The 24,704-nt window shown below is 56.6% G+C and overlaps 1 protein-coding gene across 4 annotated transcripts in view; it reads left to right on the forward strand.

Moving 5' to 3' along the window:
* RNF213 (ring finger protein 213) overlaps positions 1-23,256 on the forward strand; it is a 104,165-nt gene extending 80,909 nt beyond the window's left edge. For 3 of the 4 annotated variants that reach the window (XM_045984013.1, XM_045984010.1, XM_045984008.1), the window contains 25 exons: positions 91-273; positions 962-1,131; positions 1,231-1,330; positions 2,315-2,426; positions 3,174-3,384; positions 3,623-3,813; positions 4,687-4,809; positions 5,787-5,897; positions 6,517-6,747; positions 6,939-7,020; positions 8,091-8,125; positions 9,341-9,435; positions 10,563-10,722; positions 11,882-12,062; positions 12,802-12,893; positions 13,484-13,735; positions 14,758-14,890; positions 15,208-15,291; positions 15,603-15,783; positions 16,050-16,251; positions 17,317-17,394; positions 17,921-18,115; positions 18,506-18,595; positions 18,672-18,850; positions 21,422-23,256. In XM_045984013.1, the coding sequence (XP_045839969.1) occupies positions 91-273; positions 962-1,131; positions 1,231-1,330; positions 2,315-2,426; positions 3,174-3,384; positions 3,623-3,813; positions 4,687-4,809; positions 5,787-5,897; positions 6,517-6,747; positions 6,939-7,020; positions 8,091-8,125; positions 9,341-9,435; positions 10,563-10,722; positions 11,882-12,062; positions 12,802-12,893; positions 13,484-13,735; positions 14,758-14,890; positions 15,208-15,291; positions 15,603-15,783; positions 16,050-16,251; positions 17,317-17,394; positions 17,921-18,115; positions 18,506-18,595; positions 18,672-18,850; positions 21,422-21,575 (3,625 nt within the window). In that variant the 3' untranslated portion in view covers positions 21,576-23,256. Of the gene's footprint in view, positions 1-90; positions 274-961; positions 1,132-1,230; positions 1,331-2,314; positions 2,427-3,173; positions 3,385-3,622; positions 3,814-4,686; positions 4,810-5,786; positions 5,898-6,516; positions 6,748-6,938; positions 7,021-8,090; positions 8,126-9,340; positions 9,436-10,562; positions 10,723-11,881; positions 12,063-12,801; positions 12,894-13,483; positions 13,736-14,757; positions 14,891-15,207; positions 15,292-15,602; positions 15,784-16,046; positions 16,252-17,316; positions 17,395-17,920; positions 18,116-18,505; positions 18,596-18,671; positions 18,851-21,421 lie in introns of all 4 variants that reach the window. The other variant, XM_045984009.1, reaches the window with a different exon arrangement.
* The last annotated feature ends 1,448 nt before the right edge of the window (positions 23,257-24,704 follow it).

Genomic DNA, 24,704 nt, shown 5'->3' on the forward strand with positions numbered 1-24,704 from the left:
CCTTGGTGGGGAGCACTGCATGAGTGAGGTCTGAAGCTGCCTGTGGCCAGCTTCTCTGCTTCAGAGCTGGTGCCTCTACGTGGATTCTAGGGTTGAGATTCAGCCGTGCCCCATCTGCCTGGGGGACGCCCAGGATCCGGTCTGCCTGCCCTGTGACCATGTGTTCTGCTTGAGCTGCGTCAAGTCCTGTCTCACCCTAGGGCAGATGAGATGCCCCTACTGTTTAACAGACTTGCCAGAAGACTACTCTCTAGCTGTGTCCCAGGAGCACAGGTAAATCACCCTTTCTCTTCGATTTCTTCCCTTTTTTGGCAAGTACATAAACTACAGAAACATAAACTTGTTAACCTACTTATTAATATCAACTGTATTAACCTGAACGAACCTGACTTTGGAGCACCATCCAAGAGAGACCGCCACCTTCTTAGACCCCTAGTGTCTCAAAATTGTTCCCTCCAGAAGACACCCCCAAGTAAACATTTGGGAGGCAACACGGTTAGAGGAGATAAAGCAGAAAGTCCTCAATGAGATAAAAGCATCGCAGGATACCAGGGAGTTTAGGACACAGCCAGTTTGGCTCCAGAGACCTGAGGGCAAAGCTAGCTCCTATGTGGCCGCGTTCTCCCGAGCAGGGAAGGAAACGAGCGGAGGCTCTGTGGGCTCAGCAGCCTCCGGCTCCGCTGCAGCGATGGCTCCCCGCCTCCTGAAAGGGGAGCACAGGGCCAGCGCGGGGCGCGGGATCTTTGCAGGCTTCAGGATGAAAGGTCCCGAGGACCAAAGTGCTCCTAGAAAGACACGAGTCTGCGTCCCGGCAGATAGCTATGCCCCCTGCTCAGTCAGTGTAAGGGGATGGTTGCATCTTTTTACTGAAAAACACAGACCGCAGGTAAATCCCGAAGCGCTGCGCGTGCAGGAGCGCGCTCGGCAAGCCCGTTCACCGTGTGTTCCAACCGTCCCCAAGGGAGGCCGTCCGGAAGCATGCCTGCGTCCGGCAGCGATGCAACAGCTTCTTCCTGGACCTGGTCTCCACCGTGTGCTTCAGAGACAACTCCCCGCCGCAGAAGGAGGTGATCGACGCTCTGCTCGGTTTACTCTTCGTACAAAAGAAACTCTTAAAAGACACTTCCCAAAGTAAGTCGCTTGCTTCATGTAGACCTGAAAACGCACTTCCTCGTCTCGCTTCTTTATGACTGATGGGAACACGAGCCTCCTCTCTCCCTCTGGTTTAAGGCCACCGCGAGCACACCAAATCTCTGTCTCCGTTCGACGACGTTGTGGACAAGACCCCGGTCATCCGCTCGGTGGTCCTGAAACTGCTGTTGAAGTACAGGTGAGCACAGAGCCTGGGCTCTAGAACTTCTAGAACGCCTTGCCTCCTGCTTCCCTCCTCTTGGCCGCTGCTTTGCTGCCAAGCATCCCTGGCTGAACTGGTAGGTGGTTCACGGTCTTGGGCAGAGTTTCCAGGAGGGACCGCCTGTTTCTTTATCTGTACTGGTTGTGTGCTTCACCCGTGGGCACGTGAGTTCCTCATCTCCACAAGTTCCCCGTTAGCAAGGACGAAGCGGATTTCAGAGAGGAGTGAGGTAGTGTGACACGTGTGGGAATGTGGGCAGGGACCCGTAGTTCTGAGCCTCCTCACACAGCTGCCTAGTCCTGTGACCCGGGGGCTGCTGAAAATGTCCCCTCATCCTCGTGGTCCTGCATGCCTCCGACGTCTCGTTTCAGTGTTTCAGTTTCTCTGATCCCGTGAATGGACAGAGAAGTCCCTATGGTGCCAGTGCTCAGCAGTCTTGTCAAATTATGCTATTCTAGAAAATTCTTAGGGAGCTGATCTCTGTTCAGAGGCTTCTTTCTGAGGACACTGTGTATACTCGGCCTGTGCTCTGATCTGACAGCATTCTTTGAGGTGATGGCAAAATCAAGATGCTTCAAGAAATGCTCCAAAGGGGGCGCCTGGGTGGCTCAGTCGGTTGACATCTGCCTTCAGCTCAGGTCACGATCTCCGGATCCTGGGATCCAGCCCTGCGTTGGGCTCCCTGCTCAGGGAGCCTGCTTCTCCCTCTGCCTCCTGCTCCCTTTGCTTGTGCTCACACTCTCTCTCTGTCAAATGAATAAATAAAATTTTTAAAAATAAACAAGTAATTAAATATTTGCAGTAAGATGTTGTTAGGAACTGGTTGTACATATTTACGTGGTTATGTGTATATCTGTATAGGGAGATGGAGATGGATAGGCAGATAGGTAGAGAGATTCTCTCTCTCTCTCCCTTTTTGGTACGATGAGACCACCAGGTACCCTGTTTTTCTTTCCGTAGCTTCCAAGAAGTAAAAGATTATATCCAGGCTTACCTGTCGCTGTTGGAGGAGAAGGCCCTGCTCGCTGAAGATAAAACCGAGCTGTACATCCTGTTCAGCAGCTGTCTGGAGGTGAGCACGACGCCCCCAAACTCGCTGCACCGTGTGGTTGACTCTGTGGAAAAGAGTCTCTGGAAATTCGCAGGTGATTTTCGTCAGTGAAAGGAACAGACGTGCTGTGGCGTGCACACGGGGCTTCCGCAGCCTGGCTTCTGCGCCTCGCGTTTGTGCATCCTGCCACGCTTGGGCCTGGGCCAGAGAACAGAAACTCGCCCCCCGACGTAACCGTGCTCATCTCCAGCTGGCGAGCTCTGATGGCTTTACATTTTACATTTTACATTTTTTTTTTTAAAGATTTTATTTATTTATTTGACAGACAGAGATCACAAGTAGGCAGAGAGGCAGGCAGAGAGAGAGGGGGAAGCAGGCTCCCTGCTGAGCAGAGAGCCCGATGCGGGACTCGATCCCAGGACCCTGAGATCATGACCTGAGCCGAAGGCAGCGGCTTAACCCACTGAGCCACCCAGGCGCCCCTACATTTTACATTTTTATCTTCCTATTTTGTTACTTCCCAAAATTTTACCAGGTGTGTGAGGAAATTAGATCATAGGACATTTTTTTCCATTCGTTTCCTCTACCCCTTCTTCTTGCCCCCATCCCATACAAAAGGGATGTTCTCTTGCCACGATTCAATACAGTTACCCTCAAACTTACGGTATTTCTACTTGTTCCCCACCGTCACAGGGTGGCGATTCGGGAAAGTTGGGGGTGTGCCTGCTGAAAGGAACATCCGTTTTTTCCGGGTTCTTTGTTCCCTAGGATTCGCTGTACGAGAAGGCCAGCGGTCTGTCTGCCAGCGAGGAGCTGGCGTACCTGCGGGAGGAAGGCGTCTTCCTGCAGACCTGCTTGTGGCGGCACAGCCTGGAGCCGGCCAGCGAGGCGTCCGTGGAGTACCTGCAGGAGACGGCCCGGGTCCGCCTGTGTCTCGACAGAGCGGCCGACATCCTCAGCGAGCTTCAGGAGGGCTCAGGCAGGTCTCCTTTGGCACGTGTCCTTACCCTAGGCTTGGAAACTCCACGATTTAGACATTCGGGGCATTCTCAGGGTGACCCCAGTCTGTACCCGTGTCCCCTTTCTCCGCGACTGGTTTGTTCGCTGTGAGCTCCTGGCGACCGGGGCACCTGCCTTCCGCCGGACTCCGTGTCTTGGGTGGGCGGGCAGCGGGTCTGCTCAGCCAGCGTCGCTCAGCTCTCTCTCGGGCTCCGCAGAGCTGTCCGGGGAGAAGCGGCGCTTCCTGCAGCAGGTGGAGCGCTTCTGCGGGCAAGGGGGGAACGACTGGCACCGCGTGTACCTGGTGAGGAAGCTCGCCGGCCAGCAAGGGATGGAGTGTGTGCAGCGCCTCTGCGGACAGGGCCAGCCGGCGCAGTGGGTGCTCCCCCAGGAGGCCGTGGGGCAGCAGGTGAGGACACCTGACCTCGCTTCCCCCCTCCCGTGGCTGCTCTGGCCCCTTGTGTCTCCGCTGTGGCACCCCGAGCCTGCCGCTGGGCGTGGGGGACAGGGTGTGCGTGCACTTCTGGCTTGTCTCCTGCGGGCAGAAAGGCGTCTTTAAGGCTTCACTTCTGATCTAGTTTGACGTGGGGAAGGCCCAAGAATGATTCTGTGGCTTTTGCTTTCGGCAAATGAAAAGTAACTCAGGTTGAAGCATCTGGGGGGCTCGGTCGGTTGGACGTCTGCCTTCAGCTCAGGTCATGATCCCGGGGTCCTGGGACCCAGCCCTGCATTGGACTCCCTGGTCAGCAGGAGTCTGCTTCTCCCTTTGCCTCTGCCCCTGCTCCTGTGCTCTTTCTCTCTCTCTTTCTCTGACAAATAAAATCTTCAAAAAAGAAAAAAAGGAATTCAACTTGCAGAAGTCCATTACTCTCTTCAGCAGACAGGAGGTACGGGAATGAGGGTAATAGAACAGGAGCAGTTTAGGCTTGGGGGCCCTCTCTAGTCCTGTCCTGGGGGTACAATTGTACTAAAATCCTGACTTTCTTTCTCCCTCCTGGTGGGAGCTGACAGTCCACATACCAGAAGTCCCTTGTGTCTGGTGTCTGCTCTCAGTGGAGACAGGACGCGGCGACAGGACCGCCGCGGCTGCCTCCCCCAGTTTCTCACCTGCTCACCCCTTCACTGGGCAAGGGGGAGGCGTCTCCCAACACAGCAGGGGACCGTCATGCCCGGGGCTGGACCTCTGATGCTTACCCAGTCCTTTACCTTTCTCGATGGTTCTTTGCGTGTGCTGCTCTCGTCCCCGCCCTGTGATTAACCTGTGTGTTCCTGGGCTTTGCAGGAGGATCATCCAAGCCAGGTGGACCTATACCTGGTGCATGGTGAGGAGTACAAGGCTCTTCGGGACGTGGTGGGCAGAGCTGTGCTCAAGTGCAAGCCCTTGGCCGCTGTGGCTGGTCCGATGGTACGACAGCCCCCAAGTCTCCTTCTGTACCAAACCGCCGCGTTTGTGTCAAATGACCCAGCGGAAGAGGCACCCCCAGGCGACGTGCCATGTTGGGCATCGTGTGTCCACAGCCTCAGCGTGCCTGGCTGAGACAGGAGGCCGTCAGCGACAGAGTTAGGGGACAGATTTGCTCCGCTGTGCTGACCTGCAGGCCGTCAGCGACAGAGTTAGGGGACAGATTTGCTCCGCTGTGCTGACCTGCAGGCCGTCAGCGACAGAGTTAGGGGACAGATTTGCTCCGCTGTGCTGACCTGCAGGCCGTCAGCGACAGAGTTAGGGGACAGATTTGCTCCGCTGTGCTGACCTGCAGGCCGTCAGCGACAGAGTTAGGGGACAGATTTGCTCCGCTGTGCTGACCTGCAGGCCACAGCTGTCTGCCGCTCCGTCCTGGGTGCTCCCGGGTGTTAATTTCCTTTGAGACCCAGCTGGAGCCTCCCTCCCTCCAAGGTCACCCTGAGGGCAGACCCGCCAGCAGCGCTGAGAGATTCCCTCCTGTGCACATTCAGGATTCCTGGCCGTGGGGATGGGGGTGTGGATTTTCATAAAGGGCAGGGTTTTTAGTATCTAATCTTCAAGCAGCTCTGGTCTTCCTTCCTCTTTGAGTCCCTGTTTACTCTGGCAATGTGCCCAGAAGCGAGAAAGTAAATAAATAGCCTCTTTCTGCTCAGAAGTTTCAAGGAATGGTGAAGTGGTCGGAAAAATAGATGGTGATATCTGTTACTTGTATCCCAAGTGACCTGATCAACGTGCATGCGTTTCACGGCAGAATGTTTGTGAGCCTCGCGGGCTGAGGTGCGGGGTGGTGCGCGTCCGGCGTCCGGGAAGGGCTCCCTGCCCTCCGCCTGGTGGAAGGGCTGAAGCAGCGGGACTCCGGCCCTGAGGCAGACGTGTGCCATGGCTGTAAGCCTCACCGGGGTCCCTCCTTCTTGCTTGAGGTCTGCGAGAACCCCGGCCCGCGGCAGGCGGCCCACTTCCTGCTGGCGCTCTACAGAGAGGTCACCACTCTGTACCGGTCCCGCAACGCAAACCTCCACCCTAAGCCAGAGGTGAGTGTCCGCGTTCGGGCCGGCGCCCCCGGTCTCCGTATCTGGAGGTACTTTTCTGAAGAGGACTAAAAGCCACAAACACATTTTGCCCATAATTTTTCTTTTTATCTGGGATAGAGGTTCTCAACTTACTTTTTTCTTTTTCAAGATTTATTTATTTTAGAGGGTGGGGAGGGGCAGAGGGCAACTCTGAAGCCGACTCTGCGCTGAGCCGGGAGCCCAGTGTAGGCCTCGATCTCGTGACCCTGAGACCGTGACCTGAGCTGAAATCCAGAGTCTGCCGCTCAGCCAGCTGAGCCCCCCAGGTGCCCCTCAACTAGCGTGATGTGGAGGAACGACTTGCTGTGCCACGCAGAACTTTCAGAATTACGATGAAAAAGTCAAGAACGTGAGAAACTGTCGGAGCTAGTCCTGGGGTGTGTGCGGCTGCGCCGGCAGGGGACGTGCTCTGGTCTGGGCCATTGCCGCCCCCCCCCATTCCCTCCGTATCTGATAACTAGTCACGTGAATACCTGCCTTGAAAGCAACTGTTTGTGGTCACATCACATTCTTCTCTGATACATTGTCAATGCTAAAACGGTTCTGATACATTGTTAATGCTAAAACGGTTTCCCATCAGCAATGCGAGGCTCTACACAAGTTCATCCAGGAGAGCCAGGTCCTGTCTTCTCCAGACATGAGACATTTTGCGACATCCCTCGTGACCAACACGCTGCCCCTGCTGAGTGACAGCAGCCTCGAGGGCCCAGTGGCAGAACTGGTTGTTCACACCGCAGTCGTCCTCCTGTGTGGACACAGCCACCTCTTAGAGCCCCTGCAGAATCTGGCCTTCTCCCCGGCGGACATGGTGGTAAGACCAGGCTGCGGTTTTCCTGCGGCCTGTCCCTCGTGGCCTGTGTGTCTCATGGCTCCTCTCTCTGCCTCTGTCCCTCCTGATGCCCTAGTCCATGGTGAGGTGAGAGGTGGAGAACTCCCAGGGCACTGGCAGCCCGCCCAGTCTCTCACCTTCCTGAAGCCTTCTCTGCTTTCTTGCCGTTTCAGACTGCTTATCTTCCAACGATGCCTGAAGACTTGCTGGCTCAGGCTCGGAACTGGAAGGGTCTTGAAGGACTCCGCTGGTATGGTAAGTGTCCGGTTCTGACACAGGACCGCCATCCTCGTTGCTTTGAACTGGAGTCCCTGTGGTTTGTGCCTCAAGGTCCCAGACACCTGCCCTGGCCCACTGTCAGGGCTTTTGCAGCACAGGGCGCCCCGCTGACTGCAGAGGGCACGTGTCAGGGCCTTCCCAAGCCCCGTCCGGGGGGAGGGTCTGCATGTGAGCCCAGCCAGCAGCTCAGGCAGGGGTCCGCTCGGCTGTTTGTGACCCAAAGATAATTGTTTTTGAAACAACAGAACTAGGAATCCAAATAATGTAAACCATACTTTACGTAAACTTTGCTGCTGTCTGAGAAACAATCTTTTTCTTTTTTTAAATTTTTATTCATGTTTTTAAATAGACAAAGCAAGGCCTTTCCAGATTCTCTCTCTCTCTCTCTCTTTTTTTTTAAGTTAGTTCATTTATTTATTTAGTAATCTCTACACCTGACGCGGGGCTGGAACCCACAATTCCAAGATCAAGAGTCACATACCCCTCCCACTGAGCTAGTCAGGTGCCTCTCAGCAGATAATCCTTTGAAATGAATTGTAAAAGTCGTTATAAGACATGCTCTTGGGGCGCCTGGGTGGCTCAGCTGGTGAAGCGTCCGCTCTTGGTTTCAGCTCAGGTCGTGATCTCAGGATCCTGGGATCCAGTCCCGCGTGGGCGCCCACTCCGCAGGAGTCTGCTTGAGATCCACCCTCGGCCTCTGCCGCTCCCCCGACTTGCGCATGCACACGTGCACTCTCTTTCTCTCGATATAATAAATCAGGAAATAAAATCTTTTTTAAAAACCCACGCTCTTTAAAAACAAAAATTAAAGAGAATATGAAAGAGGCCAACGCTACCTCGCGGGACGGCTCCTTCAGGAGGCTGTGGTGGAGTGTTTCCCTGCTCTGTCGGGTGAAGCTGTACATAGTTTTCTCTCATGTGCTCGGCCCCTACTCCATGTCTTGGTTTGGTTAGGCTGGAGAGGAGGGTCTTGGCTTTCCTTCTCTGCCCTGGGTCATCAGGTTAACCCTCACCAGCCCACGCGTCTCCTGTTGTTCTTTTCACAGTGTGTCCCAACGGTCACCCGTGCTCTGTGGGAGAGGTAAGTCTCGGTATTTAGGGTGGTGTTTGCCGGGCTCAAACGTTTATTCCTCTAGATCTGAGCAGAGGGAACGGGGAAGGGGTTAGTGAGGGTCATGACCTTCTAGAGAACACAAACTCTTTTCAGCTCTGCTTACGGTGCTCCACCCAAACATCTAAATGGTGTGGAGGGCCTGCAGGCCTCCCTGTGTTGTGGGGCTGGCACTGTGGGCTGTGGTAGGCATTCCTGCTCTCAACTCCTAGAGGCCAGTTGCTCCACAGGTCACAAGGGGGACAACCAAAAATGTGTCCACACATGGCCCAAGTCCCTCTAGGAGACAAAACGGCTGCTAGCCGTCCTTCCCAGCCACGGCCGCGTGGGGTCAGTGACACGCGCTAGGGGTTGACTGGGCCATAGGCTGGATTGCAAGTGTGCTCTAGAGGCCACAGGACAGGGAAAGAGACCCTGGATGATCAGCCCCAGTGGAGAGATCTGTGTGCCTCCCCTCTGCATCCCGCAGCAGCCGGCAGGGCCCTTGGCGCTGTCTCCTCTGCTAGCCCAGCAGTAGGCTGAGGAGCTGAGCAAAGTGAATGAGAGACAGGGAGGAAGCACGACTACAGACACTGCACCTTTCTCAGGTTCGCCCACTTCCTCCTCCACGACGTGGGGAGAGCGAAGCCCTTTCTTCCCAAGACGCACTCCACTCCGACGGTCTGAGGCCTGGGGCTTGAGGCTGGTTTGGGCTCTTTCGGGCTGAGATTCACAGTATACAGCAGCCCACGGCCACATTTGGAAATATGAGGTTTGGGAAGGAGCAAATCATATGGCTCCCTGTTTTCCTTTTTTAAATTAAAGAAGTCCAAACTGAGTTCAGGAATTACGTTTGGAGGCTGCGGTAGTCTCTGGGCGCTAGATGATGGAGCTGCGGTGCGGTGGCCAGGGGGCGGGGAAGAGCAATGAGCCTGAGAAGGGAAGGCTCCTTACGTATTTGTCTGCAGAGTGTCTGGGAGTAAAACTCAGGTGGTCTCTCCTGCTTGAAAAGTCCACACTTACTCCCATGCGCCACATTTGCATGGAGCATCTGGCCCGGCTCACGGGGCTCCTGCAGTCACTGGCACGTGCTCGCAGTAGAGCAAGCAGTCGATGTGCCACACGTGGATGGGCCTGCAGGGTGGCGTCTGCGCATGAAGCTCTCCTCCTCCGAAACTGAGCAGGGCACCTTTGTCTTCGTCCCAGTGTGGCAGGCCGATGGAACAGAGCTGCTGTGTTGACTGCGGGGCCCTAATCGGAGGGATTAATCACAACCCCGAGGCTGGATTTCGAATTATCAAGTATGTAAGAGCGGATTTCTTTTCTAAGTGATCAAGCCACGGGTGTCCGGGCTGTCTCGATCCCAGCGGACACAGTGCTCCTGAGTGCAGTGTAAGTCTCTGCTGTGCATTTGGGCCTGTGTCACGTCGGATCTCAGCGCTGAGGTCCCTGTAGTCATGTCCCAGTGAGGAATCTGATCTGTCGTTGGCCGACTGGGTTCTTAAATGTAAAGCAGACCACACGTTCAAATGTCTTATCCAGATGTCCTCCGTGTGGGCCTGGGCCATGCCCCTGTAGAAATGTGCTCCACACACAAGTGACCTGATTCAGAGGGACACTGAAGTCCATGGAGGCACAAATTGGGCTTTTGTCTATCTGAGCTCACACTGTCTCACTTGTAAGCTCTCTTAGCTTCCTCCACTGTTTGTGAGACGCTAAGGAGACGTGGTGCTTCTCACCAGACACTCCAGAATCCACGCGCATAATCCACACACTTGTCCTATCCCAGCGTTCCCTCAAGATGAGCGTGGCTCCCCGTGCTTCTCCAGATGGCAGGTGGGGCGACCTCTGGCCATCATACATTGTGGCTCTTCTAGGACTGTTATAGTTTAAAATACCTTAGCCTGTTGTCGTCACAAACCTTCAGAAAGTTCTAGAACCTCCAATATTTACAACAATGTATCTCTCAAACTGTGCCTCCCTCCTGGATGTGATATGAGATTCTTCACCAGGCCTTCAATCGCAGTGTACAGTTTGGGAAAATGAGATTGAGACACACACGTCCTGATGTTGATGTCACCCATCCCAAACTCTGGCCACACTTAGCCTGTCTGCTCCCCTCCCCATGATGATTTCCGTGATAAAAGCAGGTGCAGACCTTGGCCTGACACATGGCCCAGGAATCGCACAAATAGCCACTCGGTTCAGCCGTTTCACAGAGAATGTTGTGGCCTGTGTTCATCCGGAAGGGAGAGGCTGCATGGAAGACGCTGAGTCGAGTTGTCTGGGTTTATGAGGACAAGTCCTGGAACGCCGTTTTCTTTAAAACGGCGAGCCTCCTCTCCCAGCTCCCAGGAATCTGGGTTGTGCCCCGAGGGCTGAGGAAAGATGATCATCTTCCGTCTCCTCCCTGTCTTCTCTTGTCCAGCGACAGCACAGACAGAACACAGACGGGCCATGTGCTGGGAGCCCCGTGGTTCAGAGGCGAGGCGGTGGTGTCTGACCGGGAGCTGTCCCCAGTGGTCTTCCTGCTCATCCGGCTGCTCACTCACCTGGCCCTGCTCCTGGGAGCCGCTCAGAGCCCTCAGGTACCTTACGGCCTGTTCCTGCCAGGCTGTGTGTTTGCTCGTTCGTTTTGAACAACCCACTGTAGATTTTTCAGTGAGTCCTTTTGTCTACAGAGTGCGGGCCACCTCCCGTGGGTTAGGACACCTCCTCTGTCACTGTTCTCTAAGCCACAGAACAGTAGAACATTCACACCTCCTCACTTCCCCACTGTGGCATATGACGGTGTTGGGGAGCTACCCGTCACGTTACATAAAGTCCATTTGATTTATTGATTTGGACAGAGGGCACAGAGGGGAGGGGCAGAGGGAGAGGGAGAACCCCAGGCAGACTGCACACTGAGCAGAAAGCCTGACCTGGGGCTCCATCTCACAGCCCTGAGATGACCTGAGCCGAAACCAAGAGACAGACACTCAACCGAGTGAGCCCCCCAGACACCCCTAAAGCCCATCTTAAACGAGCACTCCATGTCTGCGCCCTCCCAGGAGCGGAGAGGCTCCCGGAACGGTGACATTACCTGCGTCTTCCCGGTGGCTCTGGGAGGAGACACACTGTCTCCTCTGAGTGGATTAACTGTGATAGCAAACGTCAAGACTTTGAGATTCTTTTACTTCGGGGTGTAAACAGTGTAGCTTTAATGATAGGGATGAGGCTGTTTGCACATAAGCTTGTAAACGTGCATCTTTTTTTTCTTTTTTCTTTTAATTTTTTTTTAAATTTCTTTTCAGTGTTCCAGAATTCATTGTTTGTGCGCCACACCCAGTGCTCCATGCAATCCGTGCCCTCCGTAATACCCACCACCAGGCTCCCCCAAGCTCCCACCCCCGCCCCTTCACAACCCTCAGATTGTTTTTCAGAGTCCACAGTCTCTCGTGGTTCGACTCCTCCTCCGGTTTCCCCCAACTCCCTTCTCTGCAGCTCCCCATGTCCTCTGTGTTATTTCTTACGCATCTTGATGAAGGAAGACGTTACTTGAGAGATGGGTTTCGAGGCGTTAAGAACAGGGCGGCGAGACTGTTGGCACTGACGATGTCGCAGGCAGTCGTCCCCAGACCGTGGCGGCTCCTGCCACCGCACGAGCCTCCTCTGAGACGCCGCCTCTGCCTCGGAGCTGGCTTCCCTGCCCGGGGCCTGCGCGGGTGCCCGGCTCCCCGCGCGAGCTCGTGTGTCTCGCCCTCACAGGCTCTCCTGAACATCATCAAGCCCCTGGTGCAGGACCCCAGCGTCTTCCTGCAGCAGCACGTCCGCAACGACCTGCAGCAGCTGGCGAGGACGCTGGGGAAGACTGCTGACGAGACCCTCACCGTGGCGCACCTCGTGCTCTGCGGCCTTCTCCCAGGCCAGCACCACCGCTTTGGATGGAGTGAGCACAAGGGCCGGCGGGGGTGGGAGTGGAGGGCGGCGATGCTGAGTCATAAAGGGAAGCCGGGAGAGGCCTGTGGAAGGGAGCACAGGAGGACAGCTCGGCTTGCGTTTCCCCGACCAGGTTAAGACCCGTGACACCTGTGTGGCCGTGTGCACAGGGGTGTTACCTGTGCGTGCACGGGGGAGGCTTTGCCCTTTCAAATGCCAGCCTGGTGTGCCGTGCCCCTGCTGCACGAGGGACGTGTACGGTCCAGGACAGGCGATGTGTGAGTCATCACTGTCAAGAGACCAGTGTCTGGTGATCTGTTGGGACTTGTCCTCCTTGGACCCCTGGCTTGTCTGCAGGTCCTTCTGCTTTTCGTAAGCACATGGCTGTCCAGGGCTACCTGGCCGTGTTGACATGTCTGCAGGTCGCTGTGTGGAAAAGTCGGCTACAAACCACTGTGGTCACTGAGCTAATGTTCCCATTTTTAAAACTGAAATCCATAGAAAGGAAAGGTCCGTAACATAACTTGGTAAAATGGTTCTCTGGCGCTGAGATTTGACTTTATTTGTATCTTCGCAAAGATCATGGGGTTGGCGGGAGCAGCAAGGACCATTTTTAAGTGTTCGGGTTAATTTAGGAAGACGAGCCCTGCCCATCCCTGAAAAGGAGTGCGACTTGGTCACCTTTAGGTCCTGTTCAGGGGGCTGCTGTGCTTTCCGTTCCGTGGGTAACCCATCACGCTTCCTGGCAGGCCCTTTCGGTTTCGATGCAAGGCTGTCAACCAGAGAGCAGAGAAAGAGCTGGGAGAAAGCCATGCAGACCCTCATTCTCCCTGAGCTGGAGGTACGTGGCCAGCGGCCCGGCTGGGAGCCTAAGGGCTGGTATCCTGGGTGTCCCCCAGGCACTCGAGCCAGCACGGCTCACGGAGGTGCTGTCAGGGGCTCTGGCTGAGCCCCAGCCCAAGGGTTGACTGCCCAGCCACTCCACTGTCCCGCTGTCCCCACACCCTCTGCCCCTGAGGCCGGACGGGCAGGTTGGGACACTACTGTGAGTCCGGACAGTGCACGGGGCTTTCGCTCCCCCGCCTTTTACAGCAGGACAGGAGAGCAGCAGGTAGACAGACAAACCCTCCTGCACACACCCACCAGAAGTGGCACTTTGTCCCTCCTCTGTCAGATGACAACAGCACTGAGAGTAAATAAGCCCAGCGGGGAAGGAAAGTCGGTAAAACAGGTCTGGGAGTCTCGTGTGTGGAGACGAAGCCCGCAAACAGTGAACCGTGAGCGGTCTCCAGAGACAAGGAGTGTGGGTGCCCGGTCGCGTGCTGGACCCAGCAGGGCAGACTCCCTAAATGGCCCGCCGCTGAAGCTACCGGGTGTCCCCGCCTGCGTGAGTGGTCTCACCTCCAGGCCCTGTGCCGTCCTCTCACCCAGCACCTGGAGCAAGCCCTGCTGACGGTGAGCAGCCTCATCAGCAAAGACGAGCGGATCAGCTCCAACCCTGTGGCCCGAATTGTGTACGGTGACCCGACGGCCTTCCTGCCCCGGCTGCCCCGGAAGAGCGCGGTCCACTGCTCTAAGATGTGGACGTGCAGGAGGAGGGTCACGGTGCAGCACCTCCAGCACGTGGTGGAGCGGAAGAACGGCCGGGAAAGCGTGCCCGTCCTCTGGAAGTTCCTGCAGAAGGTGAGGCTGCCCCACTGAGCGCGCACCCGTGTCCTCCGTGCGCCTGACGGCCCGCCTTCCTTTGGTCAGTGGGGCATCTGACCGACGACATCGGGGCTTCGCTTTTCTGATGGAACGCCGGGAGCACGAGACTCGGGGTCGGGGGGTGGGGGTCTTTGTACACATGAGACCGTGAGGCGGTTCGAAAGTCACAGAGGAAAAGAAAACCATACGCGGGTCAGGGTTAGTGGGAGTCTGTGAAGCCGGGGAGGGCCAGGACCGCATCTCCCCAGTCACTCAGCACGGAGGAGGGGAGTCAGACCTTGCGGCCGGTGGCCGTTCACCTTCACCCCCGACCCCCAGTGCCGGGAGTTGAGTGAAAAAGCTTTCGGCAGCCTAGAGTCTCCCCTGTTCCCACCCCGGCCTTGGGAGAGGGCAGTGTGGTAAGCCAGTCCCATCGGTTAAACCATGAACCCACCCGTGCTGGCCTTGTTCCATGTAAAGGCTCCTGTTTCCACAGTCGTCTGTCGAGCCCCTCCCCCTGGGCCAGCGTTTACAGTCCAGCAGGAAGCGTGGGGCCTCAGAAATGTCTGACGGTTGGCGAAAGGGCAGGAGTTCCTGGGGGAAGGCTTTCCTGGCTCTCCCAGGAGGCGCCCCGTCCCACTCCACTGGAGATTTGGGTCCTGTCCTCAGATGACTCACAGGAGAGATCCCAGGCCTGGTTGCCTGTGTGCCCGGCCTTTCCGCTCCTCACATGGGCCCACAAGACAGATTTCTTTCATGAGTTTTTGGCAAATACACATGATGCGTCAGCTCCAGGAAGCCAGGGACTGTCCCTGGTGTGCAGGACATTTGGCATCCAGGCGGCAGGCTCTGGTGAATGACGAACAGTCACTGCCCGTGTCTGAGGAGCCTGATGCGGCATCACGTGACACGGCACGTTGACTCACCCAGTGCAGACCCGAGCCCTGAGCCAGCCCCAGAGTCCGTTTCCCGGGGCGTGTTCCGGGAGAACTGATGCGCGGCCGGGCTTCCCTCTCCAGGAGGCAGAGCTGAGACTCGTGAGATACTTGCCGGAGATTTTGGCGCTGCAGAGGGATCTCGTGAAGCGGTTCCAGAACGTTTCTGAAGCTGAATACCAATCTATCAGATCTTTCGTTAGTGGCCACCACAAAGGTACGGGTCGGCACCACCCACTTTTGGTGGCTCGAAGGGATCGCCGCAGCGGGGCTGGGAGAGGCACAGTCGGGCTCTGGGTGCTCCACGCCCTCAGCTTTTAGTGCCAAGCGGTGGGCGCTGTGAACCCAAAGCCCAGACGAGGCTTTGCTGCGGCTGAACACGCTGCCCGGCCTCTGGCCGCTAGAGCTGGGCGTCTGCGCTCTCGGTGCGGAGGCGTGAGGCTGGGCTCTTCCCAGAGACCGTGGGATGTTATCGGTTGGGCCTGGTGGGGCGGATGTTTGCGTGGGGCTCTGAAGAAGCGCTCTGTCCGGCAGACGGGGTGAAGCAGCTACTGCACAGGAGGGTTGGCATCTTTCTGTCAACGTGGAATAAGCTGAGGAGGTCGCTTCAGACCAGAGGTAGGTGCCGCACTCCCTGCACCTGCCCGACTCAGCCCTGCAAATGCAGGGCGCCGCGCTGCACGTGCTTCCTCTGACCCTCTGAGTGGAGGTGTCCGGGACACGTGAAATGACGTACCGGGAAGACTGAGTCCCCACTCATCCTGGCGTGTCGATGTGGACTCAGGAAGGAGTTGAACATCGGAGCCAGTCAGTGCAGGGGAGAGGCGGGAGGTAGAACGTCAGAGTGTCCCCGGGTCCAGCCTTGACACGGTGGGAGCAGCGACAGCGACCGGGGAGGCCTGTCTGCTGAGAACACCTGTCCTCTCAAGGTGAGATCAAGCTGCCAGAGGACTACTGCGCCGCCGACTTAGACGCGGACACCAGTTTCGAGGTCCTGCTGCCTCGTCGCCGCGGCCAGGGCCTCTGTTCCACCGCGCTGGTCAGCTACTTGATCAGCCTGCACAACGAGATGGTCTATGCCGTGGAGAAGTTCTCCGGCGGGAGCAGCAGGTGGGTGCACGCTGCAGGGGGCTCCGCTCTGCCGGCGCAGGAAGCGCTTTCGGAGCTGGCTCACCCGGGGCTGCCGGGCCCGCCAGGGCGGACGTGAGCGCCGAGGCAGCAGCTTCCGTGCCTCGGTCAGGTCCTCGGGTCCCCGCGGCAGCGTGCTCGTCTGCTCCGACCGCACACGTCCGCCAGGGGTCGGCTCCGTGTCGCCCAGAGTCCCGGGCCATGTGTGCGCGGGAGGACGCTGAGTGCCGTGCTCCGGGCTCCCGCAGCTACTCCATCGACACCTCCGAGGTCACAGACCTGCACGTCATCAGTTACGAGGTCGAGCGGGACCTGATGCCGCTGATCCTGTCCAACTGCCAGTACCGGGTGGAGGAAGGCCAGGAGACCCTGCAGGAGTTCGACCTGGAGAAGATCCAGCGCCAGGTCACCAGCCGCTTCCTGCAGGGCAAACCCAGGCTCACTCTCAAGGTATGACTGACCCCGGGGTATTTACTGGGCCGACACGATTCTGTGAAAGTCGGCCCAAGTGTGGCTTTTATCCAGCGGTTTCGGCATGAGCTGGGAGCGGGGGTGGCCGTGCAGCCGCACATCCCCGCAGAGGCCGGGACTCTACTCCCGCCAACCCTCTTGAGCTGCCTCTAAGCTTCTACCTCCGGGTCCCTGCAGGTCCCAGCGGACCCGCTGTAACATTTCCCCACCGCAGTAATGGCATTGCCTCCTGCCCCGACGGTCCTTGGTGGCGGCCGTGTTCCGCTTCCTCTCTACACACAGCCTGTCCCCCGGCACCACGGGTGACCCATGTAGCTGCCACAGCCCCACCTTCCACGCCCAGCATGTGGCCCAGGTGTGACTGCTGCAGCGGCCACCACCGCCCCCTGCCTCCCACGTCTTCAGGCCACATTTTGAAGCCAGATCCGACTCCTGTCACTCCCTGATGATGGCCCGACCACAACGGGCATCCGGTGCATGTGGGGTAAAGTCCACGCTTGTCCCAGCCTGACTCTAGCCACCTCTCGCAGGCGGCGTGGACTGCTGTGACCTCACGTACCAGACCGTCCTCTCTCCCTAAACACACTGTGTCCCTTCACGTCTCTGTTCCTTCACCTGGGCTGCTCCTGTTCCTTCCAGACCTTGTACTGGGGGCAGGGGGGTGCTCCCTCAACTGCCTGAGGTCACGCTCTGAGCTGTTGGGGCCCAGGGCCGCCTGAACTGGCCCTGCCATCCCTGTTGTCTAGCAGAGGGACTGCCTTGTATGAGGCTGTGCCCTGTCGTGTTCAGGGAGGGCCCCATGTTCCTGTGTCCCCAGCGGCTCGCAAGCTTACAGCATTCTATGTGAGGCGTCCGCGTGGCCGTGGAGGCGGGGCCGGGTCCCTCATTGTGTTGTTGGTTCCATAGACTGTGGATCAGACACAGACATAACGGGGCCAAAGCTGCGTGCTCTGCCTGGCGGTGTGCTGACAGCACGGGCCTGCGGCGGCTCAGGAAACCTCCACGGGCTTCCATTTCCAGAGTCTGTTTTCTTTCTCAATTCAGGGAATACCCACTCTGGTGTACAGACGGGACTGGAACTACGAGCGTCTGTTCACGGACATCAGGAACAAGATGCCACAGGTGATCGCGACACCCCCATCGTGTGCTTGCTGCTCTCACCTGGTCACGCGCTCCCTTCCTGCGGGGACTCCGCAGCCTCGCTCCGGGCACCATGGGGGGTCTCCCCGAGTTCCCTGGGCCTGCTGCTCTTTCCAGAGGGCAAGCAGGACGCAAATCAGAAGTGTTCTTGTTGAAACCCTGCTTTCGTTTCTTGGTAACGATGTCATGACTGCGTGTGCTGATGCAGAAGTTCCAGAGAACTGATTTGTCCCGCTCTCTGGGTTTCTGTGGTGGGGTGTGTACCTGGCGTGTGTGTGTCCGTATGAGTGTCCTCACGGAGCTGCTTTGAGGACTTGGTGACTTCACGTCTGTTTCTGTGAAGGGTCTGAAATACCGCTGCCACGTAGGAGTCACTAAGTGTTCACTGTCGTTATTGTTAGAGGGGTCGTCCCCCCTGTGGCCTGGCAGTGAACAAGGTTTTAAGGGCTCTTGTCAGGTAGCCGGGAAGCCCCAGCCATGGACCCCTGTCCTGTCTTTGATTTCCTAGAAAGCCCTCCCCCACTCAGCCGTCAGCGCCATCTGCGGGCAGCTGCTGTCCTACAGCGAGGTCTGCGAAGCTCTGTCTGTCCTCGAAGTCGCTCTGGGGTTTCTGAGCACGGCCGGCGGCGATCCGAACCTGTCCTTGAAGGATTACGTCCGAGACATGCTACGCATGGGCGACCAGACCGCCCTGGCTCTGCAGGTGGGTCTCGGCTGGGGCTCTCTCGCAGCTGAAGGCACGCTGCCCTCCCCACTTCCTGCCAGGATTAGCGCCTCTCGGGGCCTCCCCAGAAGGCGCTCTGGCTAGAGCTAGAGATGCGCCCGCAGTGGGGGACTCTGAGCCCAGCCGGCCACAGACCGCCCCCGGCACACCAGCCAGGGCCGCTCCCTCAGGGCGAGTGCGGGCTCTGAGCTGGCCCCGGCGGCGAGGGGGACGGCGCTCTTGAAGTCAGGCGCACGCTGGTGCACGCATGTGGGAGGCGTCTGTGTCCGTGGAGAGGGGGATCTGTCGCGCGGGAGCAGAGGCGCCACCGCTCCCGCCCACTGGTTCCTGCAGCCCCGCACCCTGCTCAGGGGCCTGTTGCGCTTTCAGGTCTTCCAGAGGTGCCAGCTGAAGCACGCCATCGCCCTGTGGCAGCTCCTGTCGGCCCACAGGTCGGAACAGCTGCTCCGGCTGCAGAAGGTGAGTGCAGCCCCACCGGCCAGGGGCCGCCCGCCTCCTCCCAGCCTCCTGCTGCCTCTGTTCTGGTTTGTTCCAGGAGCCCTTCCGGGATATCAGTGCCCGGTACAAAGTGGATCTCGTCCCAGAAGATGCTAAGTGCCTCGGCATTTTCCTGAATCAGACGGACCTCGACTCCTTCCTCCTGGAGCTCCATGAAATGATGATCTTGAAACTGAAGAGCCCCCAGGCCGAGGACGACTTCAAGCCCGAGTGGAGGTACGGAGGGGTTCGTGCGCACGCGGGTGTCCTGCCGTCTCTCCCACGGTCGTCTCTGTCCTCCACATACATGGAAGATACCGCCTCACCTCAGAAGCCCGCACCCTGCTGCGGTACTCCCCCCAGGCCCCCCGCAGGCTGGCCTTCTGGGTTTGGTCTCTGTTGGGTTTCTTAAAATAACTACGGGAGAATTATTTTCATTATAGCAAGCGTACTTATGTCAGAGATGTGCATTTTATTTTTAAGTTTTCCTTCTTTTATTGACGCGTAATGAACACAGTGTCCCGCTAGTTCTCGGTGTGCGGTGTGGCGCTTCCACAGCTCTGAACCGCGCTCCGCGCTCGTCATGGCTCATGTGCGCTTAACCCCCTTCGCCTGTCCCGCCTGCCCCCCGCCCCGCCTGCCCCTGGTGACCACTGTTGGTTCCCTAGAGCTAAGAGTCTAGTTTTCTTTGTTGTTTGCTTTTTTCTCTTTGTTTATCTGATTTGTTTCTTAAACTCTCCAGATGAGTGAGAACACGTGCCGTTTGTCTTTCTCTGGCTGACCGCTCAGCGTAGTGCTCTCTGGCTCCGTCCACGTCGTTGCAAATGGCAAAATTTCACTCCTTTTGATGACTAATATTCCATTGTGCCCATATATATATTGTAACTTCTTTTTTAAATTTATTTAAATTCATCTAATTTACACAGAGTGAACTATTAGTTTCAGGGACAGAGGTCAGTGACGCGTCGGTTGCTCACAACACCCGGCGCTCATCGCATCCCGTGTCCCCCTCAGTGCCCGTCACCCAGTGCCCCCGGCCCCCAGCCCCGCTCGTCCAGCCACCCTCGGTCTTTTTCCTGTGGCTAAGGGTCTCTTACAGTTTGTCTCCTCTCTGACTCGGTCTTCTTTTATTTTTCCGTCCCTTTCCCTTTGTTCGTTTGTTTTGTTTCTTAAATTCCACATATCACTAGATCATATGATAACTGCTTTTCTCTGACTGACTTATTTTGCTCACCATAATACCCTTGAGTTCCACCTACGTCGTTGCAACTGGCAGGAGATCGTTTGTTTTGACGGCTGCGTAGTACTCCATGGTGCACCACCTTTTCCTTATCCATTCATCTGTCCATGGACATCTGGGCTCTTGCCATAGTTTAGCTACTGCGGACATTGCTGCTATAAACGTTGGGGTGCAGGTGCCCCTTCGGATCACTACATTTGTATCTTCAGGGTAAATACCAGTAGTTCAAAGAACATCAGTGTATGCAGGTATGTGCCAGAGAGCGGAATGGAAGAAAACCGCAAATACAAAGTATGCTAGCGAGGGGAACTGGGATTAGATTATCTATTTAGAAAAACAGGAACCAGGGCGCCTGGGGGCGCTCAGTCGGTTAAGCGTCTGCCTTCAGCTCAGGTCATGATCTCAGGGTCCTGGGATCGAGCCCCATGTCGGGCTCCCTGCTCAGCGGGGAGCCTGCTTCTCGCTCTCCCTCTGCCTGTCTCTCTGCCTACTTGTGATCTCTGTCAAATAAATAAATAAACATCTTTAAAAAAGAAAGGGAGGGAGATAGAGGAGGGAAGGAAGAAAGAAAGGAAGAAAAAAAAAGCCACATCAACGTGTTGTATGTAAGAATGCCCAGCACTGGATATTATCCGTCTTTAACATTTTTGCCAATCTAACAGCCAAAGAAAAATCTCATTTTCACTTGTATTTTCCCTGGTGAAGCTGCCCATTTTGTATCCTCCTCTGAATTATCTGTCACGTTCGCTTTGGGCTGTTCACCTTTTATCATAATCTTAAAAGATTGAAGATTAACTTTTTGTTTGTTATGTTATAAATGCTCTACCTTGGTCTTTAATTTCAGAAAGCCAGATCTGACCATTTTTCTATCAGGACTAGGAAAATACAGCCGTACAGGTTTCCTTACCCGAAGGTTGTAACGTATTCTGCCGTTTTCTTCCTGTGGTTTATAGTTTCATGTTGTACGTCTGCTGTGTTAACCAGGCTATTTTTTAAGTGTGATGGGAAGGATTTACCATTCCTGTTTTTCTTTTTTTTTTAAGATTTTATTTATTTGACAGAGACACAGGGAGAGGAGGAACACAAGCAGAGGGAATGGGAGAGGGAGAAGCAGGCTCCCCACCAAGCAGGGAGCCCGATGTGGGCTTGACCCCAGGACCCTGGGATCATGACCTTAGCTGAAGGCAGACTCAGCCAACCGAGCCCCCCAGGGGCTTTGAATGGCGAGGCCATGCGTTCATGTAGCAGGTCACATTAGCAGAGTGCGAACGGGACCGTGACCCGGCCGTTGCCGGCGTCAGCTCTGGGCCGCGCTGTCTGTAACTGTGACCCGGCCGTTGCCAGCGTCAGCTCTGGGCCGCGCTGTTTGTATGGTGCAGTGCGGTACGCAGCAGGTGCATCCTGGAGCCCTGCGGCGCGCGTTCTAGTCCCCGCTCAGGAACTCAGTAGTTGGTTGACTTGATTTTGACGGTCTCCACCAGCACTTGGGGACTGTGACGACCCTGATGGTGTCCTTGCATTATATGGGAGACGCTTAACCTTCTGCCTCTTGTTTCTTGGTTTTTCAGCCTGAGAGACACTCTGGTAAGTTACATGGAAACCAAAGACAGTGAAATTCCTCCTGAACTAGAATTCCAGTTCCCCGAGAAGATACTGCTGTGCAGCTGTGTCCCCGTGTGGAGCATGGCCGCCGAGCTGAGGCGGGCTCGGCAAGTGAGGTAGACTCTGCCCCCAGCTTCTGCCACCGGCCACCCTGGCTGGGGCTTCCTGGGGGGCCACAGGACCCCCGTGTGCTGCACCGCGGGCGGCCGGGAGGGCCACGCTGCTTCAGGGAATGTGCACGTTTCTCGTCGGATTGTGAGTGCTATGCATGGGGAAGGGAGAACCCGAGACGCCGTGATACCAGAACCGACCACCCTTCCATTCTCTGGGGCACCAGGCACGTGCTCCTCAGCGTCCCGTGACAGCGGCCTTCAGCTCGCCGGCTGGAGACTGGCAAGCACCCACCCCAGCCCCTCTCGCTCCAGAAAGGCGGGGGAAACAGGGCTATTGATTTTGCTTCTGTTTTCCTTCTCATTAATTCTGCACTCGGAGAACCCGGCTTGTTTCTTCCTTCCAGTCCCTTCAGTCCCGCGTGTGATACACGTATTTGTGGACTTCCATGAAGGTGTGAAAAAGTGCCAGGCCCTTTTCTGCGTCCTCCCAAAATACAAGCCAGCATGTTCTGTGAGTGCCTTAGGCCAAACCTCCCAGCCCTCACGCAGCCCCCCGGAGTGGCACGGGTCAGAGCTTTCCTCGTGCACGCAATCAAGAGACTGGTGTGGTGGCCAGATTTGCTTGTGATTCTAGGGGTTTTCAATTCTGAACGAAAGTTTTTCAGTTAACCTAGGGTCAAAGGCATGGTTCTGGCATTTTCCTGGGAACTTTTGGACTGGCCAGCATCATGCTAAATAAACGTGTGTTCTTGATGGGACCTCGATGTCTCTGACATGTGATTGGTTCTTCCTCTGATCTCAGCCACGCCATAAAAACAGACTCAGAGAGAAAACTGAACCAGTCAAGTTTCTGAAAAAGGAAAAAGAGCAGTCGATCAGCTCTGATCTTGTACCTCTTTTCTTCCTGGGAGGGTTGTGTCTCTTTTGTACAATGTCCTCAGACACTTGTGGCCTTTGGCCTGACTCCTGCTCCCGGGGGGCTCAGCGCCTTTAGCACGGAGATGCCCGCTGTTCACGAGTCAGAGGCGGACGTCTTCAGTATACAGTCCCCACGAGTGAACGACTGTCAGCTTGAAATCAGGCCCTCGGGGTGCGAGCTGCAGGAACAGAGAATGCTGCCAGGACCGCTGTTGACCCTGCAGCCGCGGCGGAGGGAGCAGCAGGCGGAAGAAGCCGCCCCCGTCCTCTTCGTGTCTGAGGAAGGGGGCGCGGGAATCCAGACCCCTCCGCGGTTCATCTGATACAACAACCTCTCGCACTGAGGAACCTACGACTGTTCCATCATTCTATGCTATGCAAAGGCCCCTCCCTTCCACCTGGATTGCCCATGTCATGGGGGGGGGGCTCTTCAACTCCTCGACTTGCACTTGAAATTCCTTTGACACCTCCAAGCTGGGATGGAGCCGGTGTGGCCCTCAGATGCTGCGCGGGTCCCCGCTGTGCCACGCCTTCACGGGCAGTCAGGTGTCGGTCTTGTGCTGTGAAACTTGTTTTTGGCTGGGAGTTTTCTCCCCCACACTTACGTAGCATTTTTTAATGAAGGTATTTTGTGTGCTATGCTTTCGAAGCCTTAACCGTCGTTATCTAGAATTATCTTGTTTGTACAGAAATACACTGGCTTAGCACAGGCAAATATAAATTTTCATGTATTTGTTTTAATAAACTTGAGTTTTGCTGCTGAAGAATCATCTTTGAGGGTGGAGCTTCTGTGTTTGGCAAGTAGACACCAGCTCAGCCTCGGGGGATGGTTTTGGTTTTTTGTAGACCTTCCACTTGGAAGGTTCTGGACAGCAAGCGTTCACTCTGATGTAGAAGGTGGGAGGTAAATTTTCGTCAGGCCCAAACGGCCGCAGAGCTGGGGATCCCTAGTTCGCCACCACTCGCCACACTCCAGGGGCAAGACCCGCAGCCTCGGCGTCGAATGCACACTCCCCTGCCCGAGATGCCTTCGCAGGGATACGGCCGCGCTGCCGCCGAGGTGTGAGCACCGCCCACGGTCGGGCTGCGGGATGGGAACAATAGTTCCTCTGTAAAAGGGAATAAAGCTACGCGAGGAATGAACGGTCAGCGGCCCGCTTCCATTTGACTGGTAAAAGACCACTTGGGGGAGAATTGCATTTTCTCTCCCGAACGGAAAGGCTCCTCCGGGAGAGAACCTGTGGGCATCCAGAGGAGGGCCTGCCCCTGCTGTCAAACCCCTCTTTCAGCCGCACTTTGTTTCAAGCCCACCGACCCATCCCCTGCCTTCTCAAGTCCTCAGTGACCACCACCTCCGCCTCCTCCTTGCTCCCGTCTCATGGCCTCCAGCCACCCGCACGCTTCCCGGCTGCAGCTCCTTCTGCTTTCAGCCCAGGCAGAGACGCTCGCTCGGCTGGTGGTGATTGACCCGAAAACCGTCACGACTGATCGCCGTCTCCTCTTTAAGACCGTTGCAAACGCTGCACGTGTTGTCCTGGCTCCTCTAGACTGAGACAGCCATGAGATGTCGGGGATTCCTGGGTTCAGGCAACGCTTTCCAAGCCCGTCTCGGCCACCAATTAAGCTTGTACACAAGCACGGTGGTCCCAGCTCCAACTGGAAAGGGCAAGTGCTGACCTCACCTCATCAGGGGCCTGGGGAGAGCAGGACCCTGCTTGCTTCTGAGGAGGTGGGAGGGTTCGGGGGAGCCATCGAGAGCAGAGAGAAGTGGAGGGAAGGGTCCCAGCTGGAGCCCACACAGTGCAGCCCCAAGGCCCGGCACATCCTACACAGACCTGCCCCCGACCCTGCCCCATTCCTCCACACTGCACCTGGTGGCGAGTGCGCCACAGGCCCAGCATTCCCCGCCCCCCGACTGCCTGTACCCCGAACTATGGCAGAGCCTCCGCCCAGAGCCACATTGGCTCCAGCTCCGCAGGCCCACGAACGGCCCCCAGTCACCCAGTCCAAGGCCCTCCTCATCCACACCGCCTGTGCCATGACAAGGCCCATGCACAACACGTCCCAGGCGGACCCCAGTGCGAATCTGGGCTTTCCCGTTTTCCAGTTCTGTGGCCTTGAGCGAGCCCTTGACCTCTTTAAGCCCTGACCTCTCGGTGTGTACAACACCTCAGTGCTGTGGCGAGAGAGAAGGTAGTGCGCGGAGACGACACGACGC

This window comes from Meles meles, chromosome 18 (genome assembly GCF_922984935.1).
Source record: "Meles meles chromosome 18, mMelMel3.1 paternal haplotype, whole genome shotgun sequence".
NCBI classification, from domain to species: Eukaryota; Metazoa; Chordata; class Mammalia; order Carnivora; family Mustelidae; genus Meles; species Meles meles.